The sequence below is a fragment of the Canis lupus genome, chromosome 28, assembly GCF_011100685.1.
Source record: "Canis lupus familiaris isolate Mischka breed German Shepherd chromosome 28, alternate assembly UU_Cfam_GSD_1.0, whole genome shotgun sequence".
NCBI lineage: Eukaryota > Metazoa > Chordata > Mammalia > Carnivora > Canidae > Canis > Canis lupus.
Window position 1 is genome coordinate 30,334,119 of NC_049249.1, and position 22,580 is coordinate 30,356,698.

At 40.6% G+C, this 22,580-nt stretch overlaps 1 protein-coding gene across 5 annotated transcripts in view; it reads left to right on the top strand.

Annotated features, from left to right (window-relative positions):
- Positions 1 to 12,677, top strand: part of SEC23IP (SEC23 interacting protein) — a 39,738-nt gene extending 27,061 nt beyond the window's left edge. Inside the window, exons 14-19 of one of the 5 annotated variants that reach the window (XM_038578969.1) lie at positions 718 to 873; positions 1,281 to 1,383; positions 2,594 to 2,779; positions 3,480 to 3,642; positions 4,156 to 4,257; positions 11,372 to 12,677. In XM_038578969.1, the coding sequence (XP_038434897.1) occupies positions 718 to 873; positions 1,281 to 1,383; positions 2,594 to 2,779; positions 3,480 to 3,642; positions 4,156 to 4,237 (690 nt within the window). In that variant the 3' untranslated portion in view covers positions 4,238 to 4,257; positions 11,372 to 12,677. The remainder of the gene's footprint in view (positions 1 to 717; positions 874 to 1,280; positions 1,384 to 2,593; positions 2,780 to 3,479; positions 3,643 to 4,155; positions 4,258 to 11,371) is intronic. The other 4 variants (XM_038578968.1, XM_038578967.1, XM_038578970.1 and 1 more) reach the window with 4 other exon arrangements.
- The last annotated feature ends 9,903 nt before the right edge of the window (positions 12,678 to 22,580 follow it).

Sequence of the window (22,580 nt, forward strand, 5' to 3'; positions counted from 1 at the left end):
AAACCAGTTTTCTGTGCTCATTCTTTATTTCCTTCATTTAAATAAGTAGAAGTGGGATAGGAGGTCCCAAGAATGTACACCTGAAAATTCTGGTAGTTACTTGTACTTGCCCCTGGAAAGGTTGTGCCAGTTTGTACTCTTGTGGACACTCTATAGGATGGACCCCTCTCCTCTGTCCTCACCAACACTGGTGCTGCATTGTCCTTTACAGATAGGTGGTGTTCACACTTTTATCGCTTCCTTCTGAAGAAATGACTTTTTCATGAAAACAGAAGATTTTTACTTTTTTTTTTTAGTATTTCATCTCTCTCTCTCTCTGATAACCATGTAGGAAAAAAGATGTCTCATTGTCTTTCTGAGCATTAGAGAGCTTAGATGTTTTCTCCTATGTCTTCTAGGCATTTTTCCCCCCCTCAGGATCTCTGTCCCGAGATCAAGCCTCACATTGAGCTTCCTGCTCAATGGGGAGCCTGCTTCTCCTTCTTCCTTTGCCTGCCACCCTGCCTATTTGTGCTTGCTTGCTCTCTCTCTGTAAATAAATCAATCAAACCTTAAAAAAAAAATAATGACAGCAATTTTAAGCATTATAAGCCATACTTGAGTGGCATCATCTGTGTTGAGATGCTTTCAACTAAGCAGTTCCAGCTTGAACTTTCGAATTTTTTATTGTATGACATTGGAATGATGATCTTTTATTGTATTTTTTATTCTTTCTAGGTTTCTGTTGTTTACAACTCATTAGACTTTGAACCAGAGATTTTCTTTGCCTTGGGATCTCCAATTGGTATGTTCCTCACTATTCGAGGAGTGGATAGGATAGATGAGAACTACAGGCTTCCTACGTGTAAAGGATTCTTCAATATTTATCATCCAGTGAGTGACTTGAACTACTTCCTATTTTGAAGAAGATAAAACATCTACATAGAAACACCAATATAGATAAATCATCCTAATAGATTTTCAGATTCTTTTTTCTTAGGAACTAATTCTGATTTTGATGTACACCCAGCTCTCTGTCCTAAGAGAGAATAGTCTGATACCAACCAATAAACTTTTCTGCCAGAAAGCCTTTGTTCAAGGAAATAATTCTGTTGCTTTGCTTGCAAAGTAGTTTTCCTCACAAACTTAGAAGTCGTCTTATAATTACCAGTAGGTGAATGACTTGTGGGGAAAAAAAATCAAAATCTCTGGTTTGCTAGTTATCTATTTTGTCATACAATCAAGATACATAACTGAAGATAAGAGAGCTTTTCCAAAATTTCCAATTCTTCTCTTTACAGCTTGATCCAGTGGCGTATAGATTAGAGCCTATGATTGTTCCAGATTTGGACCTGAAAGCAGTTCTCATTCCACATCACAAAGGCAGAAAAAGACTTCATTTAGGTAAAAAGCAAATACTATAAAAGCTTGTTTCCTTCCTGTCATTTTGTAATCTGTTAGTCCTAATGAAGTATGTTTTTCCTGTCACTTGTAATTGAACTGTGAAAATCTTAACACCAGGTCCTTTCTGACAAAATTAATTTTATTTAAGAGCCTGCTGTGTTTAGAGCCTGTTTATTAAATGTTCAGAAGAGCTATAAAGTTTTGAGTGAGTTGCTTCTCCTTGAATATTTTGTTCTAGATGCGACGTTCTGATGGTTGAAATACTTAGGAATGGGGGATGTTGGTAATAAAGTGATGAGATATACCTATAGATTTTGATAGAATTTGGCCATAATTTTTGGAGTTGGGAAGCAGAGTAACACTTGAACTAAGGACCAACAAGACATAAACTTGATGCTAAGTCAACTGAGCTGTTACTTCCTTGCTAAATAGATAAACTTTTCCAATTAAAAACATTCATTAAACGTAATGGATCACTAAGAATTCCAAATGGGGTTTAGGTTTCTCTTATGCCTGTTAATGGTGTGTATCATCCAGGGGCTTAAAGGTTTGGGTGGAAGGGATGGGAGTGCAGTGGAGAAGAGGGGGTATGTGATCATGCCCTTTTATTTAAAATTGGATTTTCTTTCTTTTTTTTTCTTACATCATTTTTTAAAAAATATTTAACTATTTTGGGATTAAAATGGGAAATTTGATACATACCTTAAAATCAAAAGGATTTATTAGACAAAAGTAGGAAAAATGAAGGGGCAGAGGTTTCTTCATTTTTAAATCAGAGGTTTATATTGTGGTTATATTAGAATCTCAAATTCTCAAAACCATTTTACCATTACAGATAAGAAAAGCAGTCATCTTTTTTATCTTGTGGGCCCATTTTTTTTAACTTACAGAAAAAAAAGCACATGAACGTGTCTACATTTTTATAGTATTTGAACTCTTCCTTCCCTCTTCTTTTTTTTTTTTTTTCCTTTTGTCGAGAGAGGGAATTTATACAGTTTGCCTGGATTAGCTTTGGTTATTAAAAAAGATGACAGAATAAGCCTCTATAAAACATTTTAATATGTTGAGAGTTCTTGGGTGAGAAACTCTGAGTGTTTGGCGTTTAAGAGAGGATTCATCCAGTCTGAGAAGAGTGTTAACTTTGAATTTTTATGGCACAGAATTTCACCTTGTGACTAATTAAGTTGATGTGTCATCTTCATCTCTTTAGAGTTGAAAGACAGTCTCTCTCGTATGGGATCTGATTTGAAGCAGGGTTTTATTAGCTCCCTGAAAAGCGCTTGGCAGACATTAAACGAATTTGCCCGCGCTCACACCTCTTCAACTCAGCTGCAAGAAGAACTGGAAAAAGTGGCCCATCAAATCAAAGAAGAAGAAGAAAAACAAGTAGTTGAAGGTAAATTTGGCATTTGAGGCATTTTCTAGTACAAATGTTATTTGTAAACATAATGAATTATTTGTATACATTATGAATTATTTAATGATGCTTTTCCATTCTGGTCTTTTTTGTTAAAATATGGAGGTTGTTTTTTTTTTTTTTTTTATATAAAGGAAAATCTGTTGTGATAAACTGTACTTCAACATGGATGCCATTCTTTTTCCAGGGTTTTGCCTGATAGTTAGTTGCTGGACTTTTTACTCTGCAATCTTGTTTTTGTTGAGATTCCTAAGGCCAGAGTGGAATATCAGAGTTAAGAGCAAAGCTTGTATTCAGGCATTTTAAAGACCCACTGTGAGAAAATATCTTCTGATGTTGTCTACCTTTGTCGTTTTATTATAGACTTTATCTGCATTGTCAGGTCATTGTGCCATGATGCTTTTGACTCTCTTCAGATTCTAATTCTGTTTCCTTTCTTTCTACAATGCTCTCTCACCCCTTTTCTTCAAAACTGTCAGCTCGTTGGCTCTTTCTCCTCTCTCGGGTAACCAGCCCCTCTTCCTTCTCCTGGCTCTTTGGAGGAATGGGAAGTGAGCCTGGTATCTCCCCAGGTTGCTACGTGTGTCAAGCGATATTCTCTTGAGCCCAGAAAGTCAGCTAAAGTCAAAGGATAATGATTAAGTGATTGACTTTGATATTGAAATGGTTTAAATTTTAGCAGAAAAGATTGTTGAAAGTCCAGATTTTTCCAAGGATGAGGACTACTTAGGAAAGGTTGGAATGCTAAACGGAGGCCGCCGAATTGACTACGTTCTTCAAGAAAAGCCAATAGAGAGTTTTAATGAATATCTTTTCGCTCTTCAGAGTCATTTGTGCTATTGGTAAGTAGTTTCTTCTTTGATAACATTCACGCGGCCTGTAGGTGCTGGCATATACAGCAGTTTTAGGGGAGACTCTTTTGCCGATTTATCACTTACGATGAAATATTAATTTCAATGGCCATATATTCAAAATCCGTATTTTCCCCCGTTATTTTATTATCCACAAGATGGCAGTGTGTCATCTGCCTTTTACCAAAGGACTTTAGTACGTGCACACTGATTTTTGTAGGGGTACCTTTCACAGAATGGAAGTGGTAGGGACTTTGAAAAGCCATCCTTTCATATATCCCCTGTCACCATGGAGAATTGCAACACAGCTGTTTTGTAGCTGGTCAGTATCCATCCAGTTTTTAAGGACAGCTTTAAGACTATACTACCTTATTTTCATTTGCCTTTCTTAGGTAGGGTTGAATAAAACAAAAGCTGCGTTTTCCACAGGTATGCACCGGTATGCATAGAGGTTAATTTCTACTAATGGTCTCCAAAGTAAACATGTTCTTTTCTTTGTGATAGGGAATCTGAAGATACTGCCCTGTTGTTACTTAAAGAAATTTATCGAACAATGAACATTAGTCCAGAACAGCCCCAGCATTGATTGGACTTCAGCCTCACTGTGTGAGTTTATCTTTATTGTGTGCATACAATCTGAATGTTTCATTCTAAAATCTTTTTTTTGTTGTTAGGTTTTTTTTTTGTTTGTTTTTTGTTTTTTAAGTAATCTCTGCATCCAACATGGGACTAGAACTCATGACCCTGAGATCAAGAGTCACAGGCTCCACTCACTGAACCAGTCAGGGTCTTTTATATATATATAAAAAAAGTCTGAAGTCTTTTTTATAGTGTTGAAGTTGACTATAATTTTCTCTCTTTTCTGTTTCTTCCTGGTGTTTTGTTTTTTTTTTCTTTTTTAAAAAATTCAGAATAGAGATGTTAAGGAGGGGAATTTATTTGCAATCTACATTTTTGATATGTTAACAGTTTTCTTTCTAATTCCGTCTGCTTTTATTTGAGTTCTTTTATTTTTGGTTTCTTTCTACAAGATATTCCTAGGAATATCAGCTAGGAATTCCTTTGGCTGTAGAAACAGAACCTGACTCACAGTACCTTAAATGAATAGAGGTTTATTTTTCTTGTGTAATGGGAAGAGTTCATGTGTTATGCCCACATTGTTGGCATCTTTTTACCTATATGTGGCTCTTACTCCATAATTACAAGACAGCTGCTGCGGTTCCAGGCACTGTGTGTACGTTCAAGACAAGAATCAGGAGGAAAGGACATTGGCAGTTATATCTGTTCCTTTTAATTAGGAAAGCAAAAATGTGTCCCAGAATTCACTCATGCCTATTGACTAAGCTTGTGCCACATATTCCATGTCTCCTCCAAACCCAGGCTCCAGGGAGGATTGTAAAAGCAATGTTTTATGCACCCCAGTCTTTATAGAGGGAAGGAATAGAGAGGGGGCAAACCTATGATGAATGAGCCAACCTGCGAGCCAGACACACTGCATTCCTGTCTTCCTGAGACCCCTGACCCCTCTTTTTCCTTGCTAGATTATTATTAAAAATTTTATTTAAATTTTAGTTAACATACAGTGCAATATTGGCTTTAGGAATAGAATTCAGTAATTTACTGCTGACATACAGTACCCAGTGCTCATCATAACAAGTGCCCTCTTTAATACCCATCAGCCATCTAACCCATCCCCATCTGCCTGAGTCCATCGATCCTCAGTTTGCAAATGGTGAGATTTCATTCTTTTGGGTGACTGAGTAATATTCCATTGTATACATATACCTCATCATCTTTAACCCTTCATCAGTCCATCACATTTGGTTGGGCTCTCTCTATAATTTGGTTATTGTGGATGGTGCTGCTATAACCATCACGGTACATATACCCCTTCAAATCTGTATTTTTATATCCTTTGGGTAAATACCTAGTAGAACAATTGCTGGATGGTAGGGTAGTTCTATTTTTAGTTTTTTGAGGAATCTCGGTGCTATTCTCCAGAGTGGCCATACCAGTTTGCATTCCTGCCAGCAGTGCAAGAGAATTCCCCTTTCTCCGCATCTTCACCAACAGCTGTTGTTTCTTATATTGTTAATTGTAGCCATTCTGACAGGTGTATGGTGGTAGCTCATCATCCTCACTAGATTATGCATCACTTAAAAGAATAGGTAGTGTTAAACAGAAATTTTAGGGCAGCCTGGGTGGCTCAGCGGTTTAGTGCCGCCTTCAGCCCAGGGCGTGATCCTGGAGACCTGGGATCGAGTCCCACATTGGGCTCCCTGCATGGCTCCCTCCTTCTGCCTGTGTCTCTGCCTCTCTCTCTGTCTCTGTCTCTCATGAATAAATAAATGGAATCTTAAGAAAAAAAAGAAATTTAAAGCCTTTAAAGCATTAAATACAAGTGGTTGAGCTCTAAACTGTGAACTCAAAAGCAGTTCTTGGCACTTTTGAATTTCCTAATAATAAATGTTAAGTTCAGCCTCCACCTTCTTATTTTGGTGAGATAACCACTTTCAGTAGGGTTTCCTTAGATTTCCCTGTGCATGTCTAATCAAATGTGTGTGCAGGTAAAAACAAAGATCTCATTTGACAGTATTGTTTTGCAACTTGATATTTTCTTTTTCTTTTTTATTTTTAAAGATTTCATTTATTTATTATTCATCAGAGAGAGAGAGAGAGAGAGATAGAAAGGCAGAGGGAGAAGCAGGCTCCATACAGGGAGCCCGATGTGGGACTCGATCTTGGGTCTCCAGGATCACACCCTGGGCTAAAAGTGGCCCTAAGGCACTGAGCCACCAGGGCTGCCTGCAACTTGATATTTTCTATCAGCCTTCTAACTTGTATGCTTTTCCTTATTAGTTTGTATCTTTTTCATTCTCTTCCATGGTTACATAGTAATCTATTGTGTATAGTCCATCTTATTTAGCCAATTTCCCATTAATGTGCACTTAGCTCATTTCTTAATTTATATTAGGGGATGTTAGTACAGAGTGGGTAAGAGGTCTGAAAAGCCATTTTGCAGCCAGCCTCTTTATACAGTTTTATCAGTTCTCACCATTTCTGATATTACAGAACTAAAATAAAGGTAATGTCAGAAGCTACTCCAGTTCAGATGTTCAATTATAAAATAGTCTCTCATTTGTTTCGCAAATATTTATTTGGTACTTAACTATATGCCAGGCACCAGTTTTTGTGTTGGTGATAAGTGGAAAATAAGATAGCATTCTCACCTTTAAAGAATTTACCCCCACTGGGAAGAGATGGATAGTAAACTTGTGCTCTCTGATCCATAAGTAAATTTCAGATATTGATAGGTCTTGTGGAGATAAAAATAGGAAGATGTGAGTGATGGGTTGCTTCTGGGGAAGACAATGGATGATGACATTGGAGTTGAAATTTGAAAGATGAGAGGGAGGTAGACTCTAAGGATATGGGGAAAACGATCCAAGCAGAAGGAAGGGAAGCTGCAGAGATCATGAGATGGGAACAGACATGGCACCTTTGAGGAACAGTAAGCAGACCAGTATGACTGGGGGTAATAAATGAAGGGGAACACAGGAGGAGAGGAGTCAGAGGTGGGTAGGCCTGATTATGAGGGAGCTGGTAAGATCTTTGCATCTTACTGAGTGTGATGGAAACATGGAAGTTTTAACGGGAGGAACGATATGACTTGGCTTAGACTTCAGAAGGAAAGCCCTGGGTGCTGGGTGGAGGGCAGAGTGTTGAGCAAGGAGGGAGGGAGGGAGAATAGTTAAGTGCCTGGTGGTGATGCTGATGAGGGCTCCAGTGGTAGGGATATTGCGAGATGATTGAGTGCAGATCTGTTTTGGAGGGAGTGAAGCCAGGGACTTCAGATAAATTCATCATGAGGGAGAAAGGAAAGAAGTTGAAGATGACTTGGGATTTTGATGTGAGCAACTGGGTGGATTGTAGTACCTTTTCCTGAGAAGGCTTGTGGACATATCAGGGTTTTTTGTGGGGTGTAGGGGATGGAGGAATCAATAGTTTTGTTAAGTCAGTAGTTGATGTTCTGAAGCTGATGGCCTGAAGCTCGGAAGAAAGTTCAGACCTAAAAAAAATGATGACTTTAAAATCAGTCATCAGCATATATGTGGCCATTTGAAGTCAGAAACGGGATGAGATCACCTTGGAGTGTGTAGGTGGAGAAGAGAAGTCATCTGGTAAAGGAGGAACCATTGAAGTGAAAGAAGATTCGGGAGCTTGTGGTCTCAGGGAAGCTGAGAGAAGATTGCTTCAAAAGAGAGTAGTCAGCAGTGTCCAGTGCTGCTGACAGAGAGGTCAAGGAAGAGGAGGACCAAGACTTGGCCATTGGCTTGAGGCAAGCGTAGTACATCATTGGTGACCTTGATTAAACAAAGGTGTTTTCATGTCATGGCAGAGGTAAAGTGGGTTGAGGAGATGTAAAGGATCAGAGAGGAAAGAGTTTTTTGCTATGAAAGGTAATAGAAATAAGACTCGGGGACATATTATAATATTAAGGTGTGTTTGTTTGCTACTGAGAATGATCCAGTATTGGGGGATGAAATTGATAAGGCAAGAACAAAAGGGAATAATTGTGGAGGGAAATACTTGAAAAGGCAGTGTGGGAAAGGGTCAAGGCCAAGTGAAGTGTTTAGCCTTAGAAAAGAATCAGGGATGCATCAAACCTAGTACCAGATGAAAGTGGGGAGCGTAGGCACTGATACGGATAGGCGGTGACATTGGTGCCTTCAAGGATCCTCTTTCCTCAGGGGGAGGATGGACAGTAAATAAAGGATTGCAGTGTGCCAGATGGTAAAAATAGAGCAGCAGAGAGGGAGCAACTTGGGATGGGACAAGTTCTGTATAAGATGGTGAGGGACACTTCTCACTGATAATGTGTCATTGAAGCAAGTGAGCCAAGTGGGTATCTGCGGAAAGATCATTTCAGACAGAGGGATGTAGATATATCAGAATATAAGAGCTGTCTCATTCTTTGTAATGGTCATGTAGTATCCCATTGACTGCTACAGTATTTCTGTTTTTTAGCCAGTTCTTTGTTGATGGGCATTTAGGTTATTCTGATCTAGTATAAACAATGCTCTAGTGATATATTTAATAGTTGCATTATATTCTATTTTGTAGTCCTAATTATTAAAATAGTTATCTACTATTGTTGGGTGTTTGGATGTTTTTCCAACTTTATTATAAATCTGACATGTAGTTTCATATACCTTTTGCACATATCTGTTTGGGAGACATTCCTACATGTAGCATTTTTGGATCTAAGAGTATTGTACATTTTCAAAGGATTTTGATCTATACCTGTTGCTAAATTGCATTTCAGAAAGGTTGCTCAATTTTCATGTCTGTATAAGTGCTGGTTTTCCTGTATCCTTGCCAACACTGGATATTACCATTTTTAAAAATTTTGCTGATTTGATATCTACAAATTGTTATCATTGTTTTAAAACGTGTATATTTCTGTCACTAGTGAAAATGGAGCATTTTTGGTATATTTCATTGGGCATTTGTCTTTTTAATATTTTTTTAAATTTAAATTCAGTTTGCCAACATATAGTATAAATCAGTGCTCATCCCATCAAGTGCCCGCCTTCATTTGTCTTTCTTGTCAGTTGCCTAGCCTTGGCCTTTGAGCAAAAGGTATGGAGGTGTGGTGTAAGGTATTTTGTTTCTAACTGATTTATAGTTGTGATATTTTAAGGATACTCACCCTTTGTCACTGTAGAGTTGTTTTCCAGTTTGACATTTGCCTTTTATTTTTGCTTAGGCCTTGGCTCTTGGGGGGCTGGATGGGTAGAGAGCATGTTTTAAAAACAAGTCGGCCAGTCTTCTGAGATTATCATTTCAGTATTATGTTTAATTTTTTTGTTCTTAAACAGTTTTGTTATTCACTCAACTTTATAGTGTAGAAGAATAGAGAGGGAATTAATTTTTTCTTAGTTTCTTTTGGCCTGTGCCATATATTGAAATGTACCCTTTGGTCACATGATGGGTCTCTGATATGCTGTTGTTTGACATTTTTATTATATGCCCAGTATTCTTTTTTTTTTTTTTTTTTTTGATGAGAAAATTGATTTTTAAAAAAATCTTAATTCCAATGTAGTTAACATACAGTGTTAAATTTCAGGGGTGCAACACAGTGATTCAATACTTCCATATATAACCCAGAGCTAATCACAAGAAGTATACCCAGTATTTGTTTTTGAGGCTTTTGGACATCTCTTCCATTGACTTATGTATCTGCCAACCATATTTCACTGATTTCAAGTCCTATAAATTCCACATTTTATCTTTAAATTTGGACTGTATCTTCTAAACAGCTGTTGCTTGGATGACAGTTGAGTTCTTCCCAAGATGGTTTGCATTTTTTTCTGCCATTTACTAAGGCAGTGCTACCAACCTGAGTCTGCTTAAGCTAATTTCTCTGCTTGAGATATTTTGGACTATGTTGCCAGTGTGAATTCAGACCACAAAACTTGTAGGCTTATAGAGCTGGGGGACCAGTTCAAATATCAAGGAATATTTTTTCCTCCTCTTACCATTGTCAAGGAAGAAGTGTGCAGACTTCTTTGCTGGCCCTTGTAGATGAAGGTTTATTTTTCTTTACCTCTCACTTGAGGCTGTAGCCATCTAGTATCCCCACTTTTTGTGGCTTCTGTCTCTTTTTAGACTCTGTATCCTAAGTATCCTTCCTCATTTCTGTGTGGTTACAAAAAATAGCGGTCTTACATTTGATGGTGTCTTACATTTAGTGAAATACGGTGTTTTGGTGATTGTAACTTGATAGATTTTACTGTCTGGTAGTGCAGGGACTTAGGATACCATGAGTCCTGGCTCTCGTTCCAAGTGAATTTTGTAATGACATAAGTTCCCCTGACAGTTTCTTTCTGCAAGACAAAACAAAACAAAACAAAACCCAAACAATGTAGTTCTCGGATTTTAATAATCACCTAACAGGAAAAACTTAAGAACCTTTCATTTCACACCTAATTTATTCACTGTTCATTGTTTTGTCTCTTCTTATACTTGATTATAAAATTTGGGTGGGAACTTAATTAAGTTCCTGATACGGTTTAAAAACTATAAAATTAGGGCAGCCCGGGTGGCTCAGTGGTTTAGCACCACCTTTGGCCCAGGGTGTGATACTGGAGACCCTGGATCGAGTCCCATGTCGGGCTCCCTGCATGGAGCCTGCTTCTCCCTCTGCCTGTGTCTCTGCCTGTCTCTCGCTCTGTGTGTCTCATGAATAAATAAATAAAATCTTTAAAAAATAATAATAATAAAACTATAAAATTATTAATTTAGAATATCGACAGTTCTCTACGTGGTTCATTTAAGTGTAGAGCACTTCTGTTGAATAATTCTTCTATGTGTATCTCCTCGATTCATTTTTAGAATTGTTCTTTTTTTTAAAGATTTTATTTATTTATTCATGAGAGACAGAGAGAGGCAGAGACACAGGCAGAGGGAGAAGCAGGCTCCATGCAGGAAGCCCGACGTGTGGGACTCGATCCTGGGTCTCCGGAATCATGCCCTGGGCTGAAGGCAGACACTAACCTACTGAGCCATCCAGAGATCCTCTAGAATTGTTCTTTAAAAAGCCTCACATGACCTTCACAGAAATTTTTTCTTTTACTTTCTGTACTCATTTCGTTCTGAAGATCTCCCATGCCCATTAGTCTCACCGGATGCTCTCTGCCACCCTCTGTCCCTTCAGAAGCCACGAGGCCTTGTGCTCACGGGCTGTGTTCTTCGGAGGCGGCCAACAGTGCAGATGTGGCAGTGCTGAGTGCCCGATGGAATATTGTCTTCACTCAGGAAGGAACAGCAGTGCTTTTGTCTTTTGTGCTTTATTACTGTAAGTTTGCAAATCTCACCAACGATTCTGTCTTTCTTTTAAAGACTTTCTTGTCTTTCCAGAAAGTCAGAGTAGAAATTACATTGCTGAGTAAACCTTCAGAGGACATTCCCAGTTTGCTCCCGTGATGGATGATGGAAAAGCAGTTCATCAGCATTTACTCGGGAAGAATTCTCACAAGTAAGAAGTCACTTAAAAGAAAACATACAGAACAGAAAGACAATGAAGAAAATCAGTACCACATGTGGACAGTATAGATAAGAAAAAATAATTTTTCAAATGATGCAATTAAAATTTCCTCCGATCAGTTTAGTTGTACAGCTGTCGAAGCGACGCGTGATACCAATGAAGACATATTTGTGGCATGCAGGCGGTTATTTCTGTTTCTTAAAAAGCTATTGCCAATGGGCTATTAAACTTGCATTTTTTAAAATTAATGTAGTATGTTCTTTTTTTCAAGTATGGACTTCTTGAGAAACTGTAGTAGTAAGATTTTCCAAAAATTTATGTTCTATTTTTAAATGTGAGTTGTAGTTCTCCGAGCTGCTTTACCACGGAGTCATCTGTATCTAAGAGGAAGTAGCCAAGATTGCTTATATTCCAAGCTGAATCTGAGGTTTTATGAAGCCTTTCAAGCACTCACTCAGTGCGTAGTTGTGCAAGTGAAATGTTCCTGCAGCACGGAAGTCCTTGACATGCTCTCCTGGCACATCCATGTCCAGCAGGGGTGTGGGGGGCAAATGGGAGGCTTCCCATTTTTTCATCTGAGGTAGCTGTGCAGCTGCCTCGTTGCTAAACTTTTAATTAATGTGAGAACCAAAGTAGAGTTTCTTGGGTTTTTTTCCTTTGTATTAATTTCACTTATACCAAAGTGTTTCAAAGTATGAAATGTATTGCTTCTAGACTATAAATCTACTTCTTGAAAAGACTGTTCTGTAATATTCCACTTTGTTTTACTATAACTTCAAATTATTTTAAATATTTTCCTAATACTACATGGGAATGCTGATTTTTCTTCTTTTGTTATGCAGTAGAAACATTTTACACTGTCTATTACATAGTTCTCATGGAACATAGAATTTTTTGAAAGCAACATGATACACATTTTTTTGTGTATATATTCTAATTAGTGTGAATAAAATAGCAACTGCATTTTTAAAAAGCAGCAAACGTCTGTATTTTTCTTCTTCCTTGAATATTTCTGTGATTTCAGCATTTATTGACTTTTCATTGTGAGTGCCTGCTGTATGTATTTAATTCATAGCATTTACTCCTAATAATAGAAGTAGGACAGAACCGTTTTAGAGCTGCAAGTGATCTCAGGTAGCATAAATTCCTTCCAACCACCTCTTTCTGCAGCTGAGGACATGACACTGCATGCCTTTCTCTGCAGATCTAGTGGCAGATTGGGGCTGGAATACACTTTTCACTGACTCCTCTTGGCCTTTATGTCTCTGGATCTAGTACTACTGTTTTTCTTTTAATTTGTACTTCCCCAAAATAGAAGAAAGATATTTATTTATGTATATAAATATATGTTTTAAAAGATTTTATTTATTTGAAAAAAAAAGATTTTATTTATTTGACAGAGAGCATAAGCACAGGGAGCTGCAGGCAGAGGGAGACGGAGAAGCAGCCTCCCCACTGAGCAGGAAGCCCGATGTGGGACTCGATCCCAGGACTCTGGGATCATGACCTGAGCCAAAGACAGATGCCTAACTGACTGAGCCACCCAGGCACCCCAAAGGTTATTTGTATATACTTAATAAAATCCAGTTTGATTTTTCAATTTATAGCTGGTTTCAGCTGCATCATTCAGCCTATGTCTTCTGACTATTGTGGGCAGAGAAGAAATAATTGAACCAATGCCAAAAGAAATTTTAGGAATCTTGAGATTTTAATACTTGAAACATAAATTAGAGTGTTTTGGTGACTCTGCCTATGGACATATTTATATTACTCTTAAATATTTTTTTTAAAGATTTTATTTATTTTGAGAGTGTGCATGCACAGGGTGGGGTGGGGTGATGGGGAGCAGAGAGAGAGGGAGAGAATGTTAAGCAGGCTCCATGTCTTGCACAGAGCCTGACTTGAAGCTTGATCTTGAGACCCTGAGATCACGACCTGATCCACTAAGGCACCCTACTCTTCAATTTCTTAAACAAAAAACCCCAAAAAGCTAAACTATTAGTAGGTCCCCTGAGGGTGGAATCTGCACTTGTTAGCATATTGTTCACTATTGGTACCACCATGCCTAGCACAGTCTTGTCACATAGTAAGGCACTTTCCAAATATTTTTTGAATAAAAGAATTCTAAGGATCAAAAATATGATTTAACACTTGGAAAAGACCTTGGGAAACCATCCAGATCAGTGGTTTGTGAACTTTTAAAAAGCAGCAGAATCCCTTTTTCAAGTGAGAACTTTAACCAAATTCCAGAATGCAATCTAGATGCAAGCAGAGCTGCTGAGTCCAGCTTGATGACCTCTTTCCCCAGCAAGAGCCCATCCCCTCCTGAGACCTCCCACTCCAGCCCCTAATCTGGTTAATGCCCTCACTTTGCCCAGGTGGGAAGGTCAGGGCTCTCCTTCTTCAGAAAGGGTTTCATATGCAGTGTGTGGGACAAAAAAAAAACAAAAAACAAAAAACATCAGTGTCTAAAGTTGGAGGTCAGAGTCCTCATAGCATAAACGATGATAATGTGGCTGGTTCACTCGTCGAGTAACAAGGGGAAAGTGCTTCCCAGCTCCGACAGACCTGTGTGTTTCTACCAAGTAAGGGTGTTCCTCAAAATCAGAGTAATTATAACGAACTACATAGGTCGTATTGATTTTTGAGGCAAGTGTATTATTGGAAAGGTGTGATCTGGATAGAGCCTTGGCAGTGAGGCAGAGGGTAGATAACCACCATCCTGGCAGGAAGATCATACATGTGAGAGACTCAGGACGTATGCTCTCACTGTAAATAGGGTGCCGGCAATCCGGACTGTCCCAGAACACCCAGGATGATTGGCCATGGTATTTATATTGCTGTTGTTTTAGGTTTCTGTGACGTGAGGCATCTCACTACCTTAGTGTGTACCAAGGAATACCCTGGTGATGACTTGGATTCCTGTGTAGATTTTGCCATCTGGGAAGAGGGTGAATTGAACTGCAGGGCATTTGGTTTTCTTTTTTAAAATATATTTTTATTTATTTATTCATGAGAGACACAGAGAGAGAGAGGCAGAGACACAGGCAGAGGGAGAAGCAGGCTCCACGCAGGGAGCCCGATGCGGGACTTGATCCCGGGACTCCAGGATCACGGCCTGGGCCAAAGGCAGGCACCCAACCGCTGAGCCACCCGGGTGTCCCAGCAATTGGTTTTGTAGGTTACAGTTCTCAGAACTTGGTAGGTTGGCCTTCTGGTTTTAAGGAGTCAATTCTGCAGGTGGGTCCTCTAAGAGGAGTTGATAGAATTTAGCTCCTTGGGGAGCTGCGGTGCCAGCACGGTGTCCCTGCTGTTATCCATCCCCACGGAGCCCTGGTGGACCGTCAGCTGATTTGTCTCCCCCAGATGTCTGTCCTTCCAGCAGGCGATCAGCCTTGTCCTGGCATTTCACCTCCAAGTTGAGCTCTCCAGAACCTTGATAGCATCATAAAGAGCTCTGGTGCCCACCGGCCTTTGTGTCCAGGCTCCTAGCTGTGGCTGCTCGTGCAATACTTTCTCGGCAGACAACGCGTTTTTTGGTTTTGGTCAGTTTGCTCTGCCATGAAATACCTCATCCTCAGTCATGAGACCAAACGGAAATAGCATGCATGTGACAGCGCCAGACATGCTAGCAGCGCTCAGAATGTCACTTGTTCTTAGCACAGTTACTGATCTGTCACCAGAAGCACTCTTCATGGCTGGCTGGTACCACTTCCTGTCGTCCTGGGCCGTACTGGGGCCAGGTTTCTCAGAGTTGAGAGCTGCTAGTAGCTATGCAGGTGTGTGAAGCGTGGCAGCCTGGAGGAGGTGGCGGTCCTTAGAAAGGAAAACAAGGGGCGATGGAGCCAGTTGGGGTGGGGATGCTAATGCTGATTTGCCTGCTTCAAGCAGATAGCAGGATGCTTAGCACAGAAAAGTTAGAAAATAACTTTGCCTTGTTAACACCAATGGGAGCTAGTGAGATAATGCAGCCTCTTTACTTCATATTTTCTTCTCTTAGTCTCAGGTCAAGGGTAGAGAATTTGGACAGTTATACATGCTTAATATTCTAGGAAACTACCATAAAATATGTTCAGTATGTATGAAACTATATGACGACACATAAAACACACCAGGGATTATCAAGGACCCATCTATGAGCTAACAGATTTGTTAGAGGGTGAGCTGCAGTTCAGGTTCAGGGACAGGTGGAAATGGTATACTTGAGATGACTACCATGTTTTTCTGTCATTTCTATTAAAAGGTGACTTTTAAGAGACTGTCCTGGAAATTTTCACATACACAAAAGTATGGGGGATGGTGTAATGAAACCCCATGTAGCCTTCCCCTCGCTTCAGTGATGCTGTCAGGGATGGCCTCCCAAGGAGGTGGCCCAAAGGACTGGTGAGGGGTGGAAGCCAGGTGAGATGGGGGAGGGGTGGCTGCATTCAAGACTTGTGGGAGGATGTCAGGTGGGCAAGGGCATCACACCCTCGGGCCACTGGAAGAAATTAGGTTATTAGGCATGAAATGCGAAACATAGCCAAGTGTGTTGTATGATTTTCATTGAAATATTTGTTTTATTTTTTAAATGATTTTTCTTTTTTAAGTTTTTTTTTTTTTTTAAGATTGTATTTATTTATTCATGAGAGACACACAGAGAGGCAGAGAGGCAGTGACGTAGGCAGAGGGAGAAGCAGGCTCCATGCAAGGAGCTCGATGTGGGACTCGATCCCGGGACTCCAGGATCATGCCCTGGACCAAAGGCAGATGCTCAATTGCTGGGCCACCCAGGCGTCCCATCCCAAAATATTTGTTTTATTGTTTTAAGAGAGAGAAGGAAGAAGGGCCAGAGTGGGAGGGAAAGATTTTTTTTTAAAGATTTATTTATTTATTCATGATAGAGGCAGAAACACAGAGGGAGAAGCAGGCTCCATGCCGGGAGCCTGACGCGGGACTTGATCCCGGGGCTCCAGGATCGCGCCCTGGGCCAAAGGCAGGCGCCAAACTGCTGAGCCACCCAGGTATCCCTCCCAAAATATTTGTTTTAAAGACAACATTTTTTTTTAAAGATTTTATTTATTTATTCCATGATAGTCACACAGAGAGAGAGAGAGAGGCAGAGGGAGAAGCAGGCTCCATGCACCGGAGCCCGACGTGGGACTCGATCCCAGGTCTCCAGGATTGCGCCCTGGGCCAAAGGCGGGCGCTAAACCGCTGCACCACCCAGGGATCCCCCAAAGACAACATTTCTAACAGTGCCTTTTCTTCCTGTAATGATTTAATAGCATTCACTCCTGTTGAAAGAGCACAGTTTGGAATATTGGCAAGTGCTCGCTCCCAGCGAAACTGCATTCCTTTCCTGCCCCTCTCAGATCCATGCCTGGCTACTCACTTTCTTCCCATTCCAGGGTGTATTTATTGGTGAGGACTTACAGAGCTGTTTTGCAGGGCACCTCTGACTACTGGAGAAGCTTCCCGTGAATGAGGCTGCTGTCGTTTAGAGAATGTTCCTCCCTGGCTAGAGCTGGGGTGGGCACTTGGGTTTGGGCATTGACCGTGCACGTTCTAGCCCCCTCTGTGTAGTCTTTATGGGAGTCTGTTGGAGGTGGATGTTCTCCACCCCATTATACAGATGAGAGAACTGAGGCTTCTGGAAAGGTGCCGTCTTGCCAGGGCCACACAGTTAGTGGCAGGGCTGAAAAAAGTGCACCTAAACCTCAAAAATTAAGGGAAGTCTTTTCAAATACTTGCAGATTGACTGCCTGAGTCTGTTTGGAAATGCCAGGCAGTCACAAAGCTTATTTCATTATTACTGCATAAGCTGAAACCTCCTCAGACGATACCTATGGAAGAAAAGGATAAATTTTAGGAGCTGTGGGTTATAATTTGCTTTATTGTTTTTGCCTGAAGTGCTGTTTTCTTTGATGGAGGGCTAAAAGCCTCTTGTTAATGAAGATTCCCAAATCTTGGTCCAAATAGGACCTCGAGGGTAGCCCGGGTGGCTCAGTGGTTTAGAGCCGCCCTCAACCCAGGCCTGATCCTGGAGACCCGGGATCGAGTCCCACGTCGGGCTCCCTGCAGGGAGCCTGCTTCTCCCTCTGCCTGTGTCTCTGCCTCTCTCTCTTTCTCTGTGTCTCTCATGAGTAAATAAAAACAAACAAACAAACAAAAAAAACAAAAAACAAATAGGACCTCGATGTTTGCAAAACTACCCTTTGAAAACTGAGAAGGGGAGGAATAAATGCAAGATGGTCTATTTGACCACAGTGTGTAGAAAGTGTCCTCGTTTGTGTGTCCACCCTGAGCTGCTCAGTGACCATGGCCAGGTGGATCCTCCCAGGGCTGGTTCTCCATTCTAGCTTCCATTACCAGTTGTCCTTCAGCCCTGGGGCAGCCACGACACAGCCCTGGCTCAGCAGCAGTCCATCCTGAAACCATGGCCGTCCCAGCTTGACCTCCAGCGCTGTCCCTGCCTGACTCCCCCATCCCACCGAGGGGCTTTCCTTCCTTCTGAATCTCATGTCCTCCTGTCCACTTCCCCAGCCTCTCTCTGGCTTTGCCTTCTGCTCCTTCCATGCACCAAGCCAGCTATTCATTCTCCCCATTTGCTTTTCCTTTTTGGGCTGTGCTGCCCTGAGCTGCGCATCCTGCCTCCATGGGGAACCAGAGCCCCATCCCACCTGCTCCCACCTGCCTCGGCCCCATGGGACCCCCGCCCGATCCTGTGTGCCTTGGTGTTTATTCAAAAAGCCCATTTCAAAGGAGGAAATGATTAACGGGATTCCATCCTTTGCCCTCAAAGCATGTTAAAGGGAGGCAAACAAATGCAGACCCTTCTCTATTCCTCTTTGCTGGCACCCGCAGCCCCTGCCACGTTGACCCCAAACTGGCTCCCCGCCCCAGACAGAAGAGCAATGTTAGAATTACAGTTTCTCACCTGAATAACCCATAAGCTAAGAGAAGGGAGGGTAAACAGCTTTACCTTCTGCTCACCAGCATCCAAGTGGCTGGTCATCTGGCCAGGGGAGGTCAGCGTGCTGGCCAGGGCCACAGGTGCTGCTTCTAAAACTCGCAGTTACCCCGTGAGGTGTCCCTGTTAGGTTGGGAACTTCACCTTCACTGCAAGGGTCTGGGTTTAATGTGTTCTGTTCCTCTGAATAAAAAAGAAAGCTTTCCCTGTGAAAAGATAAAAAATCCCCCCCCTCCCCCAGTATCCTTTAGTGTCACAGTTTCTTTCAATACTATCCATGATGGGACGCCTGGGTGGCTTAGCGGTTAAGCGCCTGCCTTTGGTCCAGGGCGTGATCCTGGGGTCCTGGGGTCGAGTCCCACGTCGGGCTGCCTGCATGGAGCCTGCTTCTCCCTCTGCCTGTGTCTCTGCTTCTCTTCTGTGTCTCTCATGAATAAATAAATAAAATCTTAAGAAAATAAAATAAAATTCTAAAAAAAAAAAACAAACTATCCATGATCCCTTTTGCTAGGTAGACTTTTCTGGACACTATCTGGAAATTTCCTTAACTTGCCTGTTTTGAAGTGTTTCTTTTCTAGCATTCTTGTTAGAGTTTCCTTTAGGTTGTGTTTTGGTCTCGTGTGTGAACAGGAGGGATTTTGTTATTCCGTTTAGCATTTGGGCAGGCAACTCTTATGTCTTGCATTTGAAACACAGCTGTAATGTTGCTTTTTTACCCCTTGAGACTATGCCTGCCTTATTATTTATTTTTAGCTCAAACGCCTTCCACTCAACTTCCTTCAAAATTCATTTTTTGATGCCACTTTTTATTTTCCAGCACGTTTCAGAATCAAACCCTAGATGGCCCTACATTATTTTTCTTTTTCCCAAATCAGTTTTGCCAACACCTGAATCTCACCCAGCTGTGGGCTCTGGATGACTGCGTATCATTTTCTTCCTCTGTCACCACTTTCTATCGCCTGGGCCCTCTGGAGTTTCATTCTCTATAAAATGACAATGTTTTGTTATGTGAAAATGATGGTTCACTTCAACTGTTGTCAAATATAATGAGTTCTGAGTTGGTGATGTTGAGTCTCAATAAGCCTCCTCCAGAAGAAACATGAAGATTGAGGTTTCTGATCCTTGGACATCTAGTCAAACTTGCGCTGCATCTGTGCAGAGAATGAAATCCAGTCTGCTAGCTGAAATTCAGAGCCACATCTGCTTTCGTGAGTGCTGAGAGAAGAATATAAACAGTCTTCTTTTTGGCATATCTTAAAATTCTAGAAAGCTTTCTCCCTTCCTCCCGTCCTCCCTTCCTTCCATTTTAGAGAGAGAGTGTGTGCATGCATGAGTAGGGGGAGGGGCAGAGGGAGAGAGAGAGAGAATCTTAAGAAGGCTCCATGCTGAGTGTGGAGCCCAACATGGGGCCCAATCTCATGCCCCTGAGATCATGACCTGAGCTGAGATCACGAGTCAGACGCTCAACCAACTGAGCCACCCAGGTGACCCAGGAAAGCTTTCTTGAATAGCAAGAGTGATCATGTGCAGAAAACTGGAACTACATTCTTATTTGCCAAGTCTCAAAGGGAAATGAATATTTAAAGTCATTTTTAGGGATCCCTGGGTGGCTCAGAAGTTGAGTGTCTGCTTTTGGCTCAGGGCGTGATCCTGGAGTCCTGGGATCGAGTCCCGCATCAGGCTCCCTGCATGGAGCTTGCTTCTCCCTCTGCCTGTGTCTCTGCCTCTCTCTCTCTCTCTCTCTCTCTGTGTTCTCATGAATAAATAAATACAATCTTAAAATTAAGTCGTTTTTATTTTATAGATGTTGTTTTGTTTCTCACAGTGTGAATCCCAACCAACTTGAAAGAAAGTGGTCACTTTTTATTTTTTGTCTTGAATTAAGTATCCCACCCCTTTTAACTCTGGATGAAATTGCTTCACAAATTTTCATATGGTGAATTTTGAGCAACTTAAATATGAAAAAGACACAGATAATTCACTAGAAAAGACTAATACACTTGAAATAAAATGTTCATGCTTGTTACTTATCTCAAAAATGCAAATTAGAATGTAAAAAGAAGGACCTTTTATTTAACTGCTCATAATGGTAAATTAAAAAAAAAGAAGATGGGCACATACTTCTCACATTGCTAATAGAAATATCAATTTTTACTTCCTTTCCAAAAACAATTTGGTAAACTGTGTATCAAGAGCCTTAAAATGGTCTGTACCTTTTAGCTCCGTAATTTCACTTTCAGAAATAGTCTTAAAGAAGGGACAAGGATTTATATTACACTGGATTATTCATCATGGGAACATTTTAGAGTGAAGACCTGGAAACAAAATAAGATGGTCAGTTTGGGAAGAAGTTGGAGAAGAGAGAGGAAGATTGAAATTTCACACATTTCTAGTCTTGGCCACAAGGAATCTTCCTGAACTCAACTATAGTTGAGTCTCTTATGGTTTGTCTCCCTCTCTCTTTTCGTCTTATTTTTCCTTCCCTTCCCTTATGTTCATCTGTTTTGTTTCTAAATTTCACGTAAGAGTGAAATCATATGGTATTCATCTTTCTCTGATTTATTTCACTTAGCATAATACCCTCTAGTTCCATCCATGTTATTGCAAATGGCAAGATTTCATTCTTTTTGATGGCTGAGTAATATTCCATTGTATATATACACACCACACCTTCTTCATCCATTCATCTATTGATAGTCATTTGGACTCTTTCCATATTTTGGCTGATGTGGACATTGCTGCTATAAACATTGAGGTGTATGTGCCCCTTTGAATCACTATGTTTATATCCTTTGAATAAATACCTAGTAGTATAATTGCTTGGTCATGGGGTAACTCTATTTTTAACTTTTTGAGGAACCTCCTGTTTTCCAGAGTGATTTAATTTAATTTGTATGGAACAAATTATTAAATTTTAATTTAATCCAGTTTGGATTCCCACCAACAATATAAGAGGGTTCCCCTTTCTCCATATCCTCACCAAGATTTGTTGTTTCCTGAGTTATTAATTTTAGCTATTCTGACTGGTGTGAGGTGGTATCTTATTGTGATTTTGATTTATATTTCCCTGATGCTGAGTGATGTGGAACATTTTTTCATGTGTCTGTTGGCCATTTTTATGTCTTCTTTGGAGAAACCTCTGTTCATGTCTTCTGCCCATTTCTTGCCTGGACTTTTTGTGTTTTGGGAGTTAAATTTGGTAAGTTCTTTATAGATTTTGGATACTAGCCCTTTATCTGATAAGTCATTTGTAAATAGCTTCTCCCATCCTGTAGGTTTTCTTTTAGTTCTGTTGACTGTTTCCCTTGCTGTGCAAAAGCTTTTTTATCTTGATGAAGTCCCAGTAGTTCATTTTTGCTTTTGTCTCCTTTGCCTTTGGAGACGTGTCTAGTAAGAAGTTGCTGTGGCCTAGGTCAAAGAGGTTGCTGCCTGTGTTCTCCTTTAGGATTTTGATAGATTCCCGTCTCACATTAGGTCTTTCATCCATTTTGAGTTTATTTTTGTGTATGGTGTAAGAAAGTGGTCCAGTTTCATTCTTCTGCATGTGGCTTTTTCCCAACACCATTCATTTCCCAACACCATCTTTTTTCCATTGGATATGTTTCCTGCTTTGCTGAAGATTAGTTGACCATAGAGTTGAGGCTCCATTTCTGTGTTCTCTCTTCTTTTCCATTGATCTATGTGTCTGTTTTTGTGCCAGTACCATACTGTCTTATGATCACAGCTTTGTTATACAGCTTGAAGTCCAGAATTGTGATGCCTCCAGCTTCGGCTTTCTTTTTCAACATTCCTCTGGCTATCCAGGGTCTTTTCTGGTTCCATACACATTTTAGGATTGTTTGTTCCAGCTCTGTGGAAAATGTTGATGGTATCTTGATAGGGATTACACTGAATGTGTAGATTACTTTGGGTAGCAGAGACATTGTA